This window comes from Mastigoproctus giganteus, chromosome 8 (assembly GCF_048544385.1).
Source record: "Mastigoproctus giganteus isolate SK-2022 chromosome 8, ASM4854438v1, whole genome shotgun sequence".
Lineage (NCBI taxonomy): Eukaryota > Metazoa > Arthropoda > Arachnida > Uropygi > Thelyphonidae > Mastigoproctus > Mastigoproctus giganteus.
Genome location: NC_143582.1, coordinates 55,694,475 through 55,717,747, shown reverse-complemented (window position 1 = coordinate 55,717,747; position 23,273 = coordinate 55,694,475). Strand labels below are relative to the sequence as shown.

The window sequence follows — 23,273 nt, the reverse complement described above, 5'->3', positions numbered from 1 at the left end:
CTCTGATGTTGGAGGGATGACACCTCATTCCTCATTGTCTCCAGGTGAAATAACATCTAGAATCTGTTTGTAGACTAAAATGAGATTCATCAGAGAACAGAACTGTATCCCATTTATCAGGGTTCCAAGTCACACATTCATGGCACCAGTTCGGCGGGCACTATGGTGGTTTGGGTTTAATGGGATACAAACCACTGGCTTCCTTGCTTAGAGTCTGCTTAACACAGTCTGGTTGGAAATGTTTTCACCTGTGGCTGCAGCAACCTCAAGAGACGGTTGATGATGACAAGACATTGTAGGATTCTGTCTTGCTGTTAGAGCCAATAGTGGTCTGTTCTTGTTGACATAGCCCTCGGGCAACCTTGGCCAGTTCTTCTTGTAATAGTTCCTGTCTCCTGAAACTGCTTCCATGGTGCCGAGACACTCACTGTGACACATTAAGCCAAAGTACCACCTCTGTCTGCCCGCAACTGCCTGGTTTCAAGTTGTCCAATGACCTACCATCTGAAAGAATCATCTAAATGACTTGCCATTCTGCATACTGGAGATGTAGCTATCCCACTGAGCAAGCCAAAAAAATGGTAATGGAGCAATGTGGTTGCAACCCATGTTTTTATAGGCATGAATAATTTGCATAATATGCAGCTCTGTAAGGTGGTAGATCAATTTCTATTGGATACTCGAAATTTGCATTCCGGGATGCCTATTATATCAAATATTCACCTTCGGGAACACTGTTCACAATAAAATATTCATGAAGAGCATTTTGTTCTGTTCATTTTGTTGAGCAGTGTAGAAGTGGTCCAGGTGGTTAATGGCATTAATCAGGGTATGCAACTTTCAAGAAGATCTAGTCAGATAGGCAAAAAAATTCCATTTGATGTTTAATGCAGATAACTGCAAAGTACTTAATTTATCATTATCCATATATCCTTGGCACTATCCAAATAACGTACTGTTTGGATAGCAGATAACTGCAATGTACTTAATTTATCATTATCCATATATCCTTGGCACTATCCAAATAACGTACTGTTTGGATAGCAGATAACTGCAATGTACTTAATTTATCAGTATCCATATATCCTTGGCACTATCCAAATAATGTACTATTTTGATAGTGCAAGGCCGACCAGGCTAGCCAGGTGGGTAAAGTGCCTGCCTGGCAACCTAAAGGTCATGGATTCAAATACCACCTTGGGCTTGGATCAGAGTAAAATGCAAAAACTTTGGGAGGTGCATTATGGCCACAGAAGCCGATGCGCGAACAACTAACAAAAAAAAGGGGAAAAAAAAGAAAGTAGTCCCAAGCTGAAGGTAACTGATGAGGATAAAAGCAACAATGGTGATTGTATAGTCTGTTATGAAGTTCTCTGAGCAGTGCTGACAGCCTTGAACAGCTCACGGAATTCTACCAGTGATATACAGAAAATTTACCAGCAGAGACAATTAGGTTTCCCAACTTGGACTCAGTATTCCAGATATGGAATACCGCATAGAAAACCTCATTTTAGGAAGTATGTGGATCTGGTTAGAAAGGGTTCTGAGTAAAGTAACAAGATTAACTTGGAACACACAAAATGATATTCTTACCAGGAAAAACTGGAATTCTGTAAATTTCATACCTCTGGAAACTAGGTATCTCTGTAGTGACCTGATTGTCACCTTTTATGCTCTCTCTCTCTCTCTCTCTCTCTCTCTCTCTCTCTCTCTCTCTCTCTCTCTCTCTCTCTCTCTCTACCTCTGATATTTTTCTGCGGTCCTCGGTTTCTTATCCTTTCCATCTTGTGAACTGCTAATAGGCTTTTGAGAGGAATGGAGGCTTCTATTTTCCTGTAACCTATTATGTATTTCACTTCCACTTCCTTTAGCATAAATACTATAAAAACTTTCTATACTAGTGCATATTAACTCTCTAATGCTCCTGGACAAATTATTATTGTATCTGTAACCCAAATTCTTTGTAACACTAGTGTATACTAACCCTCTGCTGCTCCTGCACTGTCTCACCTGGTAAACCTCTTTATGCCTGCTTTGCTATGAAATTTCACTTTAAGCATTTTTAAATTGTAATTTTATCACACACACACACACACACACACACACACACACACACACACACACACACACACACACACACACACACACACATTATACAGAGTCATCGAAAAAGGTGTCCGTGATTTCCCTTTTAATTATCTTTGGAAATATTTAATCAATTACTGTGATCGTAGCAGCAAACAGTGTGGTAACTCACTAAGTTTTATTTGATACATAACAATGACCTTGGCTGTGCCGTGACAATTTAAATTGTCATAACAGTGCAACGTTGGTATTGAAATTCAGCATACCACAACACACACTGCACTTTCTGTTGCACAGCCATCTTACTGACACTAACTGAGGCGGTACATGTAGGAGTCATTCTGCACACACTCACAGGGCGGCCAAGGTCATTGTTGAGGTGTCAAATAAAACTTAGCAAATTACCACACTGTTTGCTGCTACAATCACAGCAGTCGATCAAATAATTCTGAAAGGAAATCACAGACACCTTTTTCGATGACCCTGTATATAGTGTGCAACCTTAATAATATAACACAGATGTCGAGAGCTAACCTTAACACCTGTGTTATAAACGTGAAGCATAGCAGAGAATAAATATTAATCAATTTATATCTGATTTTTTAACATGAATGCACAGTGATTAAAAGATAACCCATTAAGCAAGCAGTTTTGTATAAGCAAATTTCATTTCGTATGTACTTTTCTTTCTTTCTTTTTTTTTTTTTTTTTAAGTTTTAACATTTTATCAGTGGGTGAAATGGGTTTAAATATTTTAAATGTATCATCTATTGGATACTCGAAATTTGCATCCCAGGATGCCTATTATATCAAATATTCACCTTAGGGAACACTGTTCACAATTAGTTTTTTTTTAAATTCTCTACAGGAACTCCCCGACTTACAGAAATTGGACTTTATGTAAGTTTTTGCCGGCCAGTGCAAACTTAAAAAAATCGTGGAAGCATATTTCGCATCCCGTAGGAATAATGGAGGTATTGTGAAAATATCGTAATGTGAACCCAAAAACACTTTTTTTTTTTTTTTGTAATTTGTTCCAAGTCCTTGGAAATTGAAAATTTCGCTATATAACTAAGCTATTTATCTCTCTAGACGGTAATTTTTATAATGGAAATTGCACTACCATTGCATCGTTATCATATGTTTCCATTATAAGAATCAGTTTTGAACACCTTTGTGATATTTTTCTGAAGCATGTTTCTGGAGGTCACAACCATAAAACAATAAAAACAATTTGTACTTTCCGGTTTATTGGGCTTTTCTGTTAGTGCATCTAATTATAAATAGGTAGTAAACTCGATCTTATTGCATTTGCCATAATAATAAAGATAACTGCTATTGTGTGGGTTTTTACGGTATTATGGTAAAATGTGTTCCCCCTCACTGAAATCTTCAATCATATAAAAAACAAATATTCAGAAACTTTTCTTCATTCCTATTTATGTATTACAATGATGAAGGGAAAGTGACCAATGGAAAGTGCAGTACTGGCAGTGTTAGGAAACAAAACAAAATTGATTTAGAAATGAAGATGAAAATGTTTAAGAAGTACGAAGCAGAACAAAGTTTGCCATCTGTTGCAAGGGAATTAGGTCTCACTGCTTCAACAGTGAATACTCTTTTAAAGGACAGTGCTCATATAAAAGAACATGTCAAAGGATCAACGCACTTAAGATCAACAGCGATCACAAAACGGCATTCAGGTGCCAAATTGAAGATGGAACAGCTGTTAATAATATGGATGAAAAATCAGATTCAGAAGCAAGTGCCCCTGAGTCTAATGACAAGTATTTATAAAGATATTAAGGATAAGAACAGCGAACCCCAACCCAAGTTTGTGGCAAGCATCAGGTAGTTTAATAGGTTCAAGCATCGCGCTGGTTTCCAAAACATTAAAGTATGCGGTGAAGTCACCAGTGCCGATTCTGCAGCTGCAGAGAAATTTGGTGATGCGTTGGAAAAAATTATTGATGAAGGTGGCTATTCAACACAGCAAATTTTTAACGTTGACAAGACTGCTCTGTATTGGAAAAAAATGCTGGATCGAACATACATTGCCAAAGGGGAAAATACAATGCCAGGTTTCAAGGCATCAAAAGATAGGTCCACGCTCTTGCTTGGGGCTAATGTAGTTGGAGATTACAGATTAAAATCACTGCTTGTGTACCATTCTGGAAATCCTTGCGCATTTAAGGGCATCAATAAAGCCACTCTACCCGTGCATTTCTGATCGAACCAGAGAGCATGGATAACAATATGTCTCTTTGAGGATTGGTTTAAATTTTGCTTCATTCCCGAGGTTGAAAAATATTGTAAAGGCAACAACGTTCCTTTCAAGATTTTGCTTCTATTAGATAATGCTCCTGGACATCCTACGCATCTAGATGATTTCAATTTGAATGTGAGAGTCATGATTCTACCGCCAAACACGACTTCACTCGTCCAACCTAAGGATCAGGGTGTTATTTATAATTTAAAAGCATAATATTTATGCACAACATTTACTCAGACATTGTCTGCAGTAGACGATGAGAAAAATTTTACGTTAAGAGACTTTTGGAAATCTTACAGTATTTACCATGCCATCTTAAACATTAATAAGGCCCGGGCAAAAATTACTAAAAGTTGTTTAAATAGCGCATGAAAGAAAATATGCCTATGACATGTAAAGGCTTTGAAGGATTTGAAAAAGACGAATCACATGAAGAGGTTACAGATAAGATTGTAAAGGTTGCAGAGCTACTTCAGTTGGAGGTTGGTGCCAAAGACATGGAGGAGTTAATAGAGGAAAAAGAGAAGGAATTATCTAATGAAGAACTTATTGACTTGCAGGCAGCAATAGTGAAAGAAGAAAATGCTGATGAAGCTGAAGATGAACCAAATGAGTAGCCGAGATGCTTCATCACCAGAGAGATGGCAATGGCATTTTGTGAAATTGAATCGGCAATGGCGAGGTTTGAGAAGATGGATCCTGACAGCGAATGATTCTTAAAAGTTAACAGAGGGGTGATTGCTTGTTTGCTACAGAGAAATCTATGATGAAAAGAAGAAAGCCACCGTCCAATCATCCATTAATGTGTTCTTTCATAAGGTTGAGTGGCCGACCCCTTCTAAATCTCCACAGCTGTGTACTTATTGGCTGAAGACGTCGATTCTGGCAATGATGTTGGAGAGGTAAAACTTATGAAATTATGCCCGTTTCTTCTCTCTTTTTTTGTAATTTTATAATTTTGAAATTTTTTTATATTGCACGCTTTTGTAATTTTACCTGTGCATGAGATAAAAAATTGAATAAATACAATAAATAATTCTATTTACATGTTCGTTGAACATTTATTTTTTGATTCAATCAATTCAGCGAGCACAGTTGTGAGTACTGCACAAGTATGGAGGAAATCCTGACTTACGTAGCATTCTGAGGAATGCAACCCTTGCATAAGTCAGGGAGTTCCTGTACTTTAAAATAAAAATATTCAACAGCAGTACTTCATATACTTATTTAATAAAATTTCAAAAATTGTTCAGTTTCTTATAACGATTCCATACTCCATACTTTCAAATGACACATGTTTAAGAGATCCACATTTACAGTATAGTGCATAAATAGAAATTAGGAATAAATCAGTTTGCTATAAAATACTTTATTTTTTTTATTTATAATTTCCAGGAATTAATTTAATTGCATAAATTAAGATACCTGTTGAATTACACAGTTAAGTGCTCCTGGAAATAATTTTCTATAGAAAATAGTGTAATACAGCTGATTTACATTATGTATCAGACTCTGGGATTTACTCTTACCCTCCCCTCAAGATGTAAATTTTGTATTATAAACCAAAAAAGTGAATTATACAGTCTGTAGTATGATTCTGGAGAACACTAACTATCATTGGCAGCAACTTATAAAAATATATAAAGTATGCTCATCAATACGTGCATACTTTATATTATCTCTTTAGCAGTTTTTGACATTCTAAATGTGATTTCCTACAGTTTTTTACAAAAATTTATAACTCTTTATTTTTAAGGAGGCCTTATGTGCTGTAATGTAATGACTAGATCATAGGTATAGCTTAGTTTAATTTTTCAGCACTCACCTCAAAAATTTATAACTAAATGTATCACATCTTACATACAGTAGCTGGTTCTCCCTTTCCCTTCTCAGAGGAAAATGTTTAATTTTACAGATTTCCCATGTGCAATTAATATTTAATTGATGTATTTTTTTGTTGCATCTGTAATTGAAATAAGATGAGGAGAAACTGAATTTGTGTTTTGCCATAAACTGCATTTTTTATACCCATCCTAGGGGACATCGTCACACTCATGTTATATCTGAAACTGATGTATCAAGGTTACACGATACACTGGTGTTCAAAGAAAGTGCATCAGCCCTTAAAATTGTGATTGTTGTCCGAATAACGTAAGTATATGGCAATATTTCTTGCAGATTGCATCAGATAAGATTGACACATGTAGATGATGATGTAATAGTGCATCAGCTGTTACTTTCAACTATATAAGCACGCTCTGCAAGAGTTGCAGTCATTCCTTGCTCACACCATGAGGAAAGAGTGCTGTTGTTGCTTAACGTGAGGAAGGATGTTCTTCCCATCAATATTGCTCATAGAGTGGCTTGTAATCAGTCGACAGTGAGTAGATTTCTTTCCAAACTCAAGAATACTGGTTCTGCTGATAGGCAAAAAAGAAACCGGACACAAACAAGTCTCTGCACCAAAACAGGACCGCGTTTTGAAGCGCTTATGCCTTAAAAACTGTAAAGCTTCTTCGTCTGAGCTGAAAAGAGAATGGGAAGAACATACAGGAGTGGTAGCAAGTGCAGTAACAGTCAGAAGACACCTCTTCAAAAATGGACTTGTAGCCTGTCGTCCTAAGAATAGCCCCTCCTCACACAAAAAATGAACGGACAGTTTACTCGAACATTGTATCTTAATTAATGCAACCAACGCAGTTACATTTTTGAAGAGTTAATAATGGCAGATAAGAATGAAAAGGCAACAATGTCTGGATGCAGTACGAAGACTACAAATGTAAGAAAAAGACTGAATTTCAAAATTAAATTAGACGTTTTGAAGTGAATCGATTCCGGTCAGCAACAAGCGGTGTGCCATAATTAAGGACTGGCAAGTTTAACTGTAAGAACAATTATAAAAAATAAAGAATTAATTTTAGCAGTGAGAAAGACAGCTGTTCCACTGCAAGCAACTAGGGCTAGGCTGGCTATTAGGATTGAAATGGAGAGACTTTAACTAATTTTATTGAAGATAATATCTAATGCAGAATTCAGTTAAGTTAAATATTATAAAAAAATATTTAATATATAATTAAATAATGATATAATGATGCCTATATAATGATCTGAAGAAAACTCACCTAAAAAAAAAAAAAAGTGGAACCATTTAAAACTAGTAAGGGCTGGTTGAATAGATTTAAAATCCAGGGAGAAGCCGCAATGCAGATCAAGGAGCCAAAACTTTCATAAAAGAACTTGTTAAAATTATTGAAGAGAGATATTATGTGTTATACTTCTCAACAAGTTTTTAACATAGATGAAGCAGGACTTTTTGGAAACGAATACCTAAAAGAAGTTTCATATTAAAAGAAGAAAAAAACACTCCAGGTTTCAAAGTGGCGAAGGATTGATTAACTTTATTGTTGGGTGGTAACACTGCAGGGGAATTAAAATTAAAACCCCTTTTAGTTTACCAGGAAGAGAGCCAAAGTACAACCCAAAATCACATTTTTCATGATTAAATTCATCAATTAAATTAAATCAATTAAAATCACTTTAGATCAATTAAATTCATTATTTTAATTGGAATTTTAAGTTTAATTTTGATACATAAGTAGTTACCACATAATTATATATGTATGTAATGCTGAATATTTTATATGTACAAATATTTGAGGCACCTCCATAGCCAGGTGGACAGGAGCAGTAGTGCATAGCACATGCTTCTTGATTAGACCGGGGTTTGAGCCCATGACCACAAAATATGGAGGATGCGGAAAGGTTTAGGCCTGACGTAGCCGAGTGGTCAGGAGTGAGATTGCATAGCACATGTTCCTTGATTGGACCGGGGTTCAAGCCCGTGACTACTAAATATGATAAATATTTGTATTGACGATTTATTGTAAACTCTATTGACTTGGTTGTCGTGCTGGAGTATAAACAGAAAAAAAAAAAAAATTTATAAAAAAAAATGTCAGGGAATGACCACCGCATATCCCCGGAGCAATATGGCCTTAGTTGCTAATGCTCCTAAAAACCAAATAACAACAACAAATATTTGAATATTGAATATTTTGTCTGACATTTGTTCATATTTTCACTACCGTTTATTATTGATTAGGAAATATCCTATGGCACTGACGCCAACTCACAAATATATATGTTACCTTATGGGAATGCAGCGCTCGCTTAGCACGAATTCACTTAGCACTCTGTTTTTCGGCGCCTCCGTAGCCAGGTGGGAAGGAGCAGCAGTGCGTAGCACACGCTTCTCGATTAGACCGGGGTTCGAGCCCGTCACCACCAAAATACGGAGGATGTGGAAAGGTCAGGGAATAACCACCGCATATCCCGGAGCAATATGGCCTTAGTTGCTAATGCTCCTAAAAACCAAAAAACAAACATACAACAGCTCTGTTTTTCTGGAACGAATTATCAGCGTTAAGCGGGGGTCACCTGTGTATATATATATATATATATATATATATATATATATATTTACAATTAACAACAAAGAAGTATGTATTACATTAATTCTTTTTTCTTTCAGATAAGCATATAGAAATGTTTGCTAAAAGTAATAACAGTTCATATGCTTCAACTTCATTTCAGATATCTGACAAGATTGATGCAAAAGTGACTTATAGGAATTAATTATATACTTTATTAACAGTAAATTCTTTGAAGCTTAATTGTTACCGCTGTGCTTTCCAGTTCCAACTTTCAAATTTTTTCAAAATTTGACATATTTTGAAGCCAAACTCGGGTCAGGTTCGTTATACTAGAAACAACCAGTCCACTGTGCACCTCAGTCAGTCAGTAATAGCTATGCTTACAAAGACTACACCATTCACACTGGTGACTTGACCCAGCATTCTTCTACTTCAACCAACATTATTGTAAATAGTATAACTCTTGACTAAAAGAGTAGAGAAGTGTTTCTTTTTCTGGCCAAACCTATCCTACTGTTAGCTACATACCACATGCCTGTGAGAAAGTCTCTCACTGCAACCCTGGCTGAGATTGCGGCATGCCTTCTCCAACTTAAGTTTGCCATGCTTGCTGCTCAGCAAACAAACCATCCCTGCCTTCTAAGTGTGAGTCATGCAGCTATTATGTGATTGGCACATCAAAAGCATCAAAGCTTCAAGAAATGAAACAAAACAGAAAGGCACAGAAAATCTTGTATGTCTCAAGGTGGCACCACATACCATGCTAATCAAATAGCTGATGCAGTAAAAGAAAACCTAGGCTTAACTGTTTCAATAACACAGGTGGCAGCTAAAAAACCACAATATGCACCATTCATGCTCAGGTATGACTGAGCACAAATGGTGTTCATTCACTTCAGACCATCATCCAACCTTCCATCTGGGACATTGATTCACCCCTTTTTCAAGAACACTACTTATAAACAAAGCCAAATGCTTTGAGTTCATACACGAGGGGAGACTGAACCTCGTATGCCTCATCTATATACTAGCTAACTCAATTGTGGAATAACTTGTATCCCTCATCTGGTACTACTGCCTCGCACACACACACGCACACATGCATGCACTGCACTGGATAACTATTTCACTTTTTTACTTCAATGCGTAATTTAAATTGCGCATTGAAGTAATTTCAATGCGTAATTGAAATAAAAAAGTGAACTACAGGTAACCCTCGCTATTCGCGGGGGTTACGTTCATGAGAAATGCCGCGAATACCGAAAACGCGAATACTGAGTTATGACTCCCATAGTAATAAAGGGGTTCCGTTCCAAAGTATGAAATATATAAGAAAAACTAGTCTAAAATTTTGTCTATGTATGTATTATATGTACCTTCATAATATGACTATATACATAGACAGTTCATAGTGAAATGCAAGCATATGGCATCGAAATGAAAATAAGAAACAATTTAATATTAAATGTAATATTTATTAGAAATTTCAAACAAATCTTTCAAACCAGCGTCTTTGCTAGCTAAAAAACCTATACCGCCAGTGCTATCACCAGTTTCGCTAAAGCGTTGATAAGGAGTTTTGCGTTTTCACGAACGATGAGTGAATTTAACGGAATTTTATTTTGAGTTCGTTCTTCTATCCACAGATTTAAAGCCTTTTCCATTTTTTCTAATTTAACATCACGAGTTACAGAGCAAATTTTTGAAGCAATTAGCGCGTTTTCACGGACACTACGGCGGATTTTTTCTTCCGATTTCTTGATTGATCGTACCGTTGACTCGTTGATTTTATAATGTTTTGCCACTGAGGAATTAGAAATTTTATCTAATAACTCAATTTTATTCGCTAATGTCATCACCTTCTTTGATATTTTCACATTTCTCTTGTTATTCGTAGTGATATTTTTGTAGGGGTTAGAAAGAACTTGTCCACAACAAAGTTACTTCTTCCGTTAACACACTCGGAAAAAGTCTGTTTTTCACCGCAAAACGGTAGATTTATCACTTTTGTAAGCATATCAATTTATAAATTGATAAATTTATTCAATTTATAAGCATATAAATTAAAAGCAAACGACGAAACCTTCCATAACAAGCGCATAACACATATTGAACAAGGATTAGCGAGAAACTTTCACGCTCGCGATTTTGTCACCCCTCTCCCCCCACCCACTGAGCGCTGTTTTGACCGGGAAAGATAATTTTAGCCACGCCCATGTTTTTTTATGGCTGAAAATATTCACGGCGCTTTAAAATTCACATTTTTTAGGTTTCATTTTATATTAAATCGGCGATCGCGAAAACGCGAAACCGCGAATACAGATACCGCGAATAGCGGGGGTTTACTGTACTTCACTTTTTTATTTCAATGTGTAACTATTTGTTAATTTAGTTCTCTTACAATATTCTTTCTCATAGTAATTTTTATGTTACTATAATATATTTATGCTAACATTTATGTTAATTCCCTGTATTGCAATGTTTTGTACCTATTTATTTATTTATCTATTATGTATATTGCAATAAAGATTTTTTACAAACTGAGGGACTTTTGAAGAGTTGGATGGCCAGGACAGCCTATAACCATCTTCATTGTTGGTTTCAGGTCTTATCTCAAGCTGATGATAGTGCACAAGCCCGGTGTCTAGTGCTTGGCACTTCAAGGTTTGCATCCTTCTGACATTGAAGTTAGTTCCACTGAGTGTCTTATAGGCCAAATTTTCGAAGTTCTAGTAAAGTGTGCTCATTCATCAAAATAATGAATTATATATCATGTCCCTCAGTTCCTATCATTTCAGATATTTTTTTTTCTTTCTCTCGTTAAACAAGGTGAAAGCATCCTATTGTGTAAAGAAAACGAGCGTAAGCAGGCAGTAGCTTTAATAAAATCAGAAATGCAGCCAGTGTCTTCATGCTTCCTACGTAAAGGAGATTTACATCCTCATTCCAGTATGCGGCGAGCCATTCTGGAGGTAATTTTTGTAATTGGTAATATTTTAAAATATATTGCCAATGAAATATTGAATTAAATATTGAAATGTTGTAGCAATATGAATTTACTAAGCACGCTTTTACCGTTCTGTTTAATTTCTATTATTGTTCAAAGTAAATAATAAGTTTTAATATGAGAATATTTGAAAACCTGTAACATTAATTAAATTAGTAGAAACATTCCTGACATTGCTGTAAATGGTTTTGACTAAGTATTTTATTTTTTTCCTACCCTAACAAATTCATTAAAGAATTTAAGCCTGTTACCCCCCCCCCCCAGCTTTAGCTTCCACCACACAAACTTCCAATGTCAAAAGGTTTATTAGCTTACACGGCTTGCACAAGAATCCCTCAGATATGTGCAATAAATAGCATATGGAGGTTACTCCAGTATTACCAATTGCTGGACAAAAATTCTTCTGATATTTCAAATTTTTATTTATTTATTCTTCTGTTTTGGAACTCTAGTTTTGTATCAGCATCATAATGCAATGTTTCACGGAATGCTGTATTATGACGTTGTAAATCATAACCTCTATAATAGATTGTGCAAGGCTCAAGGGGTAGAATTTTTTTCAGCCTGGACTGTACTTGTTAACAGGAGACACTGCTTCTACAGGAATGGGACACACTTAAATAGAAAGGCTGCAAGAATATTTGCTGATGCTATCGAGGCAGTGTTAGGTGGGTCAGAAAACTGCTAGCTTGGGGGGATACAAGGACTAATAGATTAACAGTAGCCACTGGCAGAGGTGAAAGTGATTCTTGCACTGCTTTTACTGGAATGAGCAGCAGCCTGGAAAAAATATGTAGGGTATTTCAGAGACTGCTGGGAGTCATTGCGATACAAGTAAACACATGGGTTGTGTTAGGGTAGCTAAGAATAGGAACAGGTGCATGTATATTTGGTATACACCAATGCTAGGAGTTTGGTAAATAAATTTGATGAATTTGAGGTATTGCTCAAAACATTAAAGGCAGATATTGTTGGGATATCAGAGACGTGGTGTCACACAGATATAAGGAATGCAGAACTGGAATTTGGGGAGTACGATGTGTACAGGAAGGATAGATAGGATAGGAAAGGAGGAGGGGTTATGCTATTAGTTAAGAAACACATAAAATCCAAAGAAGTGAAGCCAGTCAACATTGCAGTGTCGTGTCGACTCAGTTTGGTGTGACATAAGTATTGGGAGATCAAAATTGAGAGTAGGAGTGTGTTATAGGCCTAATAACTCCGATGAGTATAACAAGAAACTGTACAGGGAAATAGAGTGGGCCAGTAAATCAGAGAGTCTTATAATGGGGGATTTTAATTTCCCAGATATTTACTGGAATTTGTGTGTTGGTCACTCACACACTAGTAAGGCTTTTGTGGATTTATTAGATGATTTTTTTCTACATCAGCATGTCTGGGAGGCAACTAGAGGGAGTAATACTCTTGATCTAATTATCAGTAGTGATTCTTCATGCATTAAGAATCTGCAGATAAAGGAACCACTAGATGGCAGTGATCACAATATGTTGAAGTGGGATTTACTCAAAGAAGTAACTACCATCAGGGGTAAAGGGAAGGGTTTTCGCTTTCGTAAAGGTGACTACGGTGGTCTGAGACAGTATTTAAATTTTATACGGTGGGACCAACTGATGATGTTACCAACAGCAAATTCAAAATGGGAAGCATTCAAAGAATTTATCTTGGAAGCTACTAGGCTTTACATACCAACTAAGAAATATTGTTCAAAGTTTTGGCCTAAATGGATGTCAGATGAACTAATGAGACATACGGCAGAGAAGAAAAATGCATCGGATACATATAAATTAATGGATGACATGGAAGCCTATGATAGATATAAGCTGGTCTTTAACCAAGACACAAAGGAGATTAGGTAGGCAAAGGCAGATTATGAGAAATCTTTGGCAAAGGATGCAAAAAAAACAGCAAAGAGTTCTTTACCTATGTAAAATGTAGAAGGAAAGAGATGAATCAGATTGGTCCACTGGATATTGATGGTTCAACTCTTGATGATCCTCTTCAGGTGGCTAACAACCAAATGAGTATTTTGCATCTACATTCACACATGAGGAGTTATTCAGGGAGGGGAATGCCAGAGGTGAGTTAACCTCTAGCAGTGAAGTAGATGATTTTGTAATAACCGAGAGGAAAGTGGAGGAGAAATTGTTGAAGATAAACATAAAAAAAGCACCCGGGGTGGATGGGATCTATCCAGTTATATTAAAGGAGGCAGCAAAGGAAGTAAGCAAACCCTTAGCCATAAATATGAGAGCTTCTTTGGACTCAGGGGAGGTACCCATGGACTGGAGATGTGCAAATGTGACCCCAATTCACAAAGGAGGATCAAAGGGCGACACAAGTAATTATAGACTTGTTAGTTTAACTTCTGTTCCAGGAAAATTAATGGAGGTACTGGTTAAAGAAGCACTGCAGGAGGTACTGGTTAAAGAAGCACTGCAGGATCATCTAAACAAGATTTCAGTTATAGCTGAGACACAGCATGGTTTTGTTAAAGGGAAGTCTTGTCTGACCAATTTGATTGGATACTATGATGTGGTCACAAAGCAACTGGATGCAGGAAATAACTTTGATATCATATATTTGAATCTTAGAAAGGCTTTTGATACTGTTGCACGTGGAAGACTGCTGCACAAATTGGAGCAGTGCGGCATTGGAGGCAAATTGCTGCTATGGATAAAGGGATGGTTGAGTGGGAGAACACAGAGAGTGGTAATCAATGGACACTGCTCTTCGTGGACTAATGTTATTAGTGTAGTCCTTCAGGGTTCAGGGTTGGGTCCATTGTTGTTTTCTGTATTTATAAATGATATTGATGATGGTATATCAAGCTTAATGTCCAAGTTTGCAGACGAAGCAAAGGTTGGCAGGGTTGTTAAGGGTACTAATGAGAGTACGCTGCTGCAACAGGATCTGGAAAAGTTGAGCAGATGGGCTGAGAGGTGGCAAAGGAAGTTTAACATTGACAAATGTAAAGTACTACATATGGGAAGCTGTAACCCGAGAGTAACGTATCAACTCTGTGGTACTACACTGACAGTGGTAGAGAACGAAAAGGACCTGGGGGTAATTGTGCAGGCAGATATGAAGTTTTCTGAGCTGTGCAGACAGTCTGCAAAAGTAGCTCATTGTTTCTTGTCAATGATATGCAGTAATTTTTCTAGCAGGGATAAGGAGGTGATTATCCCCTTGTATAAGGCAATGGTCAGGCCACACCTTGAGTACTCTATACAGGTCTGGAGGCCTTATTTTAAGAAGGATGTAGAGCTGTTGGAATGAGTACAGAGAAGGGCAACAAGATTAGTGAATGGGACAAAGGGTTGCTCTTAAGAAGAAAAGCTTAAGTTTTGGAAATTATAGTGTCTGGAGTCTAGGCAACTGCGAGGTGATCTGATTGAGGTGTATAAAGCCTTGAATGGTTTGAGCAGGCTCAATGCTGATGGGATTCTTCCTCTTGCTCAGAATTATCACCTGAGATGGCATAAATTCAAATTGAGGAAAAGACAGATGTAGGTTAGATGTGTGGAAGTTTGCCTTTAGCCAGCGGGTAGTTGGTTGGTGGAACAGACCTACATTCTTTTTTGTGGAAGTTGATAGCCTAAATAATTTTAAGGCTGAGCTGGACAGGTATTTGGAACGAACAGAGGGGTGAAATGGGAGCGTTTCTTTCTCTTTTTTTTTTTGGCTGATGCTGCATAAGCTTGCTTTCTTGCATCATATGCCTCTACTAATGCTAATTCTAACAGGTTTGGAAAGTCAACAAATTGTTCAACTTTCCAAACCTTTCCGAACAAATCGATCGACTTTTCAAACTCATTGATTGTTTGGAAAGTCGACAAATTGTTCATTTACTCTTTCTATCTTAACTGGCAATAAACATATGATGTTATCACTACTTCGTGTTTTATGCCGAATATAAAGGACATGATTTGTATTTTGTTCTCAATAAATTTTTTATTTTTTTTATTTTACTACAAAATGCTACTGGCGAACATTGAATCCATTGATCATTGTATAGATCAGATTAAGCTGATCTTTAGACCACAGTCTGAATATAAAATTGTGGCTGGCATCAAAATTAAAATTACAGGTGCAAAAAAAAAAATCACAGAGAGCAATATGATGTACAGTATTATGCAGAAAGAAGTTTTCGCTAATGCTTTCACAGGATAAGAAATAGTTTAATATACATTTTCACTTTTTCAATTTATCTCTTAATTATTATTCGATTGACCCCTGCTGAATACAAATCATTCATTAAGATTCAAAATGCCGTTACATTGACTGTTCTGCAAAGCTGGTGGTTGAAGGGCTAAGAAATTGCTTAGCCCTACAACCACCTTTCTTCAATTTAATCAAACTATCAACTTCCACAACACCAGGTGGTAAAAGTAAAGTGCAGCCATTATCAACCCACTGCAGGATGGAAGCCTCCTCAACAATTCATGTTGAGGGAAATGGACCATAATCTGCCACGCTGGTCCAGTGCGGGTTGGCAGATCGATCGTATTCAGCAGTCAGGGGCTTGAACCCCGGTCTACTCAAAGAGCGTGTGCTACTGCACTCCCGCTCCTGCTTGTTCCAATAATCAGTTATGCTCTGGCTGAAAGCAAATTTTCTCACATCTATCCTGTGGCCATCCTTTTTAAATTTGAGTTTCTGTCTCATTGTGTGTGTTGACTGAGAAAGAGTTATACCAACCACATCATCATTAAGTTTCCTCAATCCATTTAAAGCCTTGAACACTCCAATGAGGTCTCCTCGTAAGTACCTAATTTTCAAGTGCTGCATTTTCCATTTTGTGGTAAACATACCCTTTGTGTTCTTCACTAATCTAGTTGCTCTTCTTTGTACCTATTCTTAGAAATCGACATCTTTCTTAAATGTGGCTTCCATACCTGTATGCAGAACTCAAGCTGTGACCTAAGCTTTGGCTTTTAAAATAGGATAATCACTGCTTTGTCCCTGCTGGCAAAGGTTTTGTATATCATTGAGAGAACCCCATGAGATGCTCTGGCATCCTATCTGTACTACTCAGAGAGAACTTCATATCAGACTATAATTACTTCTAGGTTTCATCAAAATATTCTTCAAAACTCCAACCAAGTATACAGAATTAAAATAAGAATAAAAAATAAGATGTGTATTTTAAAAAATATAATTATTTACACAAGTTATAAAAACTGGTAAAAACTGTTTGATTAAAATAAAGTAAAAGCTGGTTAAAACAAGGTAAGTGGATAAAGTACAAATGGTAGTTTTCAACATCCTAGGATGTCTTTTTAAACCATAACTTCATTAGGGCAATGCTATGATAAATAAATAGACTACTGAAGCAGTGCCAGTGCAGAATCATGGTCAGCAGTTGTTTGTGCAATGCCCAGTGATGCTATCTACAATTCATCTGGCTTGTTAACTGTTCAAAAATAGGGTTAATCCATAGGCTTAGGTTGTGGTTAAAGCAAATGGGGGTGGCAAAAATGTTTAGTGATTCCAACCAGTGGCAATGGTATAACTTGACTTGGGCAATTTATTATATAAACTTGATTCAGATCAAATGTATGTCCCTTATTCCAGAAATGTTTAGCTAGATGGGAACTTTCCACAGATGCCTCTTAGTTTGTCCTACATAGTATTCATGGTAGCCAGGGCAGTCTGTACGGCAAATCACCCCACTCTGCATGAAAAACCATGGAGTTGGATTCACTTACAGAATTTCCACAATAATATAGGAAAGGCCTGAATGAAAAGAGATGAACACCTTAGCTAAAGCAAAAAGTCAGGAACAATGATCAAGTAGAAGAGAGGAAGCTTTGATCCTTGAGGTGGTCACAGACATTCTTTCAGATATGCCAGACAAGCTGTACTTGCTACCTGGGGGTCTAAAACGCTGACGGAACTGATATTCAGATGATATTCAAGTCAAGTGGACTCAATTTTGGCAAAGTCCGGATGGTCTGTGACAGCCAAATCCTCTGCTTGCACCTTCAAGAGTGGGACTGTTAGTAATGCTGGGTATGACCTCCATGCACAAGCACATTGTGCCTGACCACCCAGGTGTGAACCAACATAAGCAGGGGTCGAGGTGTGGCACCCACACCACATGGAGGAATGCCACCCCTCTGTGTTACCAGGCAATACTAGGTGGTAGATGACTCTGGTCAACCGGTGCAATACCACCACTTTGCTTATTGGAGGCTTAAAGTGGTGGAACTCATGTTTAGTCTCCAGAGCTAAGTTCCGGTTAACCCTTCCCCATCTCTTCCATCAGGCAGTATGACTGATGACTTTTGAGGTTAGGATAAACATCATGGCAAGATCCAATCTTCCTTACATTTTGAGAGTACAGCTCTGAAACGGTGTTCGCAGGCCAGCCGCTAGTTAGTACACTGGACCAAATCTATTAGTAACTCTTTAGGAAGCTTCGGGATCGGCTAGTGACTGGAAGGAGTCCGAGTAGTGTGTATGCGGAGAGGGGGGGCGTTGTTGAGGTTGTTGTTGTTGTTGTTATTTGGTTTTTAGGAGCATTAGCAACTAAGGCCATATTACTCCGGGATATGCGGTGGTCATTCCCTGAATGACCTTTCCGCATCCTCCGTATTTGGTGGTGACGGGCTCGAACCCCGGTCTAATCAAGAAGCGTGTGCTACGCACTGCTGCTCCTTCCCACCTGGCTACGGAGGCGCCTGCGTTGTTGAGGCACGTTATGTCAAGGATCTGGGTATATTCTTACCATGTGTATTCCATATACAAAAATTTCATTACTTCATACAGCATGTATGAAGTAATGTAAGTCCCCCCCCCACTTTTTCTTACTATTGAATACACCATGAATTGTCAAACTAATAGAGTAAGCTTATCTGCGAAAAGATCTAAACCTCCCAAACACTTCCTAGTTCATTTCACAAATATACATGGTCTCAATTCTAATCTCAACAATCCATTTCCACTTGCAGTCTGCCAAACCCTAGGTACTTTTTCTGACAGAATTTCATTTATCGGTTGATTCAACTACTGCTCATCTGAGTTGCCCAGTTGATTCGCTGTATGATTCCTTTCACCTCAAAGGTGGTACTTGTGCCCATGTCCGTTCCAGTATTCCCTGTCAGAGACTTGGTAATTTGTAATCTCCTCTTTTCGATCTGTTCTGGCTTAAAATCTCTCTTCCTGATTGTGTCAAATTTATCTGTTGTGTCTACCGTTTTCCCAACTCCACTAATCATTTGGAGCTCTTTGACTTCCTCTCTTTGCAACATGACTTTCTATAGTCCAACTTTCCTAAAAGAGGTATTTTCCTTTGTGATTTTAATGTTCACAACTCCAGCTGGCTCCTGTTTTCTAGTCACACCGACCCAGCTAGTTGAGATGCTGAGGCTTTTGCAATTACTAATGACCTTGCACCGATTGTTCATTTACCTACATGAATACCGGACAATCCTAACCATAGAGCTAACATGCTTGATCTTTTTCTCATAAACAACCCTTCTAAGTACACGGTTGAAGTGAGAGGTCCTTTAGCCACCTCAGATCACAACTTGGTGATTTTCTCCAATGGAGCCTTTCTCTCATGGCTATACCCAACCTCGTATTGTTTGGCATTACAAGAATGCAAAATTGGATGACCTACGAGATTTCTTTTCTTCTTTTCCTTGGTCGGATTACTGTTTCAAAACTTCTGATATCAACGTTTGCTCAGATCGTATCAGAAATTATTCTCATAGGAATGGAATCCTTTATTCCACACTCCACTTTAAAATCTCATTCTTTATCTAAACCTTGGTTTTCCAATAAATGTGCTAAGGCTGTTCAAGAGAAGAACGTTGCATTTCATAATCGACTTGTTTCCAGTTCTTCAGTCATTTTCTGCCTAGAGCAAAGCTCGCAACAATTGTAAAGCAGTTATTAATCAGTCCAAACTAGATTTCGAAGAAGATAAGAATAGAAAACTTGCTCCTTGCTCTAATGGTAGCTGAGCATTCTGTTCTCTTGCCAGAGCTATTGGCCGCTACTTTTGCCCATCTCTGCTCCCACCTCTTTTAAAACCAGATTGTTCTGTTGTCACTTCAGCCAAGGATAAAGCTGACCTGCTAGCATCCCATTTTTCTTCCAACTCATGTATTAATGATCTTGGTAAAACACCTCCCACCATTCCCAACACAATCCATTCAATGTTTCCTGTGGTGTTCCATTAAAAGGATGTCAGAAGGATTTTGATGAATCTTGATGCTAAAAAAGCTACAGGTCCTGATGGTATTTCTCCACTTGTTTTCAAAACCCGTGCTCCCTGAACTTACTCCTGTTCTTTGACGGCTTTTTTCACTTTCTTATTCCAAAGGTGTTTTTCCTTTTTTGGAAATTTGCTCATATCCAGCCAGTTTCTAAAAAGTGTGACAAATCCCTTCCATCCAATTATCGTCCCATTGAAATTACTTCTACTCTTTCTAAAGTAATGGAGAAATCAATTAACTGCCAACTCTTAAACTACCTAGAAACCTTCCGTCTGATCAACGATCGCCAGTGTGGATTCTGTCAGTGTCGATCCACTGGTGATATTCTGGCTTATGTTACACATTTATGGACAAATTCAATGGAAAAGTTTGGTGAAACACAAGCAGTTGCTCTTGACATCTCAAAGGCTTTCGATCATGTTTGGCATAAAGGTCTTTTAAACAACTTTCCATCTTATGATTTGCCAACTGTTTTTTGTAATTGGTTATTCAGTTTTCTCTCGGATGGCTTACTGAGGGTGATGGCTTACTGTTGGCTGTCTGTCTTCTAACTTCTCCACTAATGCTGATGGCCCCCAAGGTTCAGTTCTTTCCTCCACTCTTTTCCAAATGTATATTAATTACCTTCTTCCATTGACTGGAAAACCTATCCATAGTTTTGCCGATGATAGCTCATTGCATTTCACTTTCCATTTTGAGAACCTTACCCTGCTCAATCAGCTTCAACTTCTCGAATATCCGCTACCAATTCCTCAAATGCCGATCTCCAGTGGAGCAAAGATAGCTTAGTTGAGTTCAGTGTTGTCTTGTCTCTGTCTTGCCTTCTATCTCGCAAAAAGGATTCTCCTGCTCCTATGCTTATCTTTGGTGACACTCCGATTTCTAGGCAAAATGATATATCTCTTTTGGGGAGTATCCTTACTTCTAATCTCTCTTGGCACAAGCACATTAAAAATATTGCTTCCTCTGCATCTAAAAAACTTTGGTTTTCTCTTTTGCTCTCAGCTTTACTTTTCTTTCAAACAGCTGTTGACTCTGTATAAATCACAAATCCACCCTTCCATGGAATATTGTTCCCATATCTGGGGTGGTGCCCTCAAAACCTCTCTCAAGCTTCTAGATTCCATTCAGAAGAGTGCAGTTAGGTTAATTAATGACTCCTCTCTAACAGAGTCTCTCCACTCTCTGTCTCATAGACATACTGTTGAGATGGCAATGGTTTTTAACAGCCTTACATAAGGTATTTTTGAATGATTTATTTAAAAGAGTCATTATTATTTTTGAATAATAATGAATGCATTATTATTCAAACATGGAAGCAACAATCACTCACAACATGCATAATATTTGTGAAAGGTGGCTAGCTCAATGCTTGAGCCAGGCAGCTGAGTGCCGGATAGGTCCCTCTCTTTTATTCCTTTGAGGGCAAAGGAATAAAAGAGAGTTCTTCTAGCCCTCATATAAGCCTATCAGAACACTGAATTCGTGCTTAATCTTCTCATGCTCTTTACAATGAACGCATACAAAGGTATCCTATTTGCGGTACTGTCTGGTTGAAGGTAGGTATTGTAAAGAGACAAGCAGAGCACACTACAAAACCCTGATTCGTAAGAGAACAGCTATCTACATTTCTGTACCAAGCCAAAGCATTCTCACTGCTTTGAGCTTTTGCTTTTCTGCTCTAGTCTGAGGCATTCTAGTCTAAATTTTTGAATACCACACAAAACTAAGAGATAGGCTATAATATAATGAGTATAACACAAGTATAAACTGCACCCAGATTGTTTTACAGCAGTACTTGCTCCAGTATTTTAAGTTTGAGATAGCAATTGTATTGCTATATATTTATAGTTTATGGACTTGACAAAATGCCTCTGATATAACCATACTCCAATAGAATTAAACTGGTGTTCAAAGAAAGTGCATCACCCCTTAAAATTGTAATTGTCTTCCGAATAACCTAAGTATTACAGATTGCATTAGATAAGATTGACACGTGTAGGTAATGATGTAATATTGTGCCAGCTGTTACTTTCAGCTATATAAACATGCTCTGCAAGAGTTGCAGTTATTTCTTGCTTGTGTCAGGATGCCAAGTTACATGCAGTGATGCTAGTCATTAATGTAAAATACCATCGCGAAAAACGGTTAGAAATATGGATTTCTATATACACTGGGGTTCAAAGGATTTCTTTGAACACCAGTGTATACACAAGAACACTAATTATATTATTCTATAACAATACTGTAATTGATACGATTGTTATGTAATTTGTATGTTGATACTATAAAAATGAGGTCGATGTCTTTGATATTTTGATAGGGTGCACTGGCAGTAGACTACAACTTTCATCATTTTTTAGAAATTTTAGACGTAAGCAAGTAAGTAAGAAGTAAGTAAGTAAGAAGCAAGTAAGTTTAGAAGTTGCAAGTAAGCAACAAATCAACCAACTTTATCAGATAAACACAAGTACACTATTAATTTTGAACAAATATATGACAAAAAACAATAATTTTTAATTAATAAAAAAAAACTCAACTCAGCAGCTTCCAAAAGGTGATCTGTTCACCATAATCTTGACTTGTTGGTAGCAAATAGATTCCATAACTAGTTTTGCTCTTAACTCTTTCAATTACTTAATTTCAATAATGAATCTAGTGAGTAAAATGAACAATTGTACAGAGAAATAGAGATGGCCAGTAAATCAGAATGTATTATAATGGGAGATTTTAACTTCCCAGATATTGACTGGAATTTTGCCTATTGAAAAAACAAATTGAAAAAATAAAAAAAATAAAAAAAATAACTGCACCAATACGTTTGGTATGTATTATAATGTCAGCTCATAGGCCAATGCGTTATGGATTCAAGGCCATTCTGACTGTTGTTGAAACTCCCATTATATACGGACTCTGCTAGCATTCATACATTAGTACGAATGCTAACAGAGTTTGAATGCTAGCATACTTGATTTAATGGGTTGGTCACTCACACACTAGCAAGACTTTTGTTGATTTATTGGATTATTGTTTTCTGCAGCAGCAGCATGTTCTAGAGGCAACCAGAGAGAGAGTAATACTCTTGATATGGTTATCAGCAGTGATTATTCACGCAATAAAAATTTGCAGAAAAAGGAACCACTACATGGCAGTGATCACAATGTACTGACGTGTAACATAACCTAACCTTACCAAGAAAGTTAATTTGCAGGTCTGGAGACTAGGCACTT

The 23,273-nt window shown here is 37.3% G+C and overlaps 1 protein-coding gene across 1 annotated transcript in view; it reads left to right on the top strand.

The window, feature by feature from the left end:
• Positions 1–23,273, top strand: part of PolQ (DNA polymerase theta) — a 277,127-nt gene that overhangs the window by 73,291 nt on the left and 180,563 nt on the right. Inside the window, exon 8 of the mRNA XM_090380240.1 lies at positions 11,620–11,762. Within this exon, the coding sequence (XP_090236366.1) occupies positions 11,620–11,762 (143 nt within the window). The remainder of the gene's footprint in view (positions 1–11,619; positions 11,763–23,273) is intronic.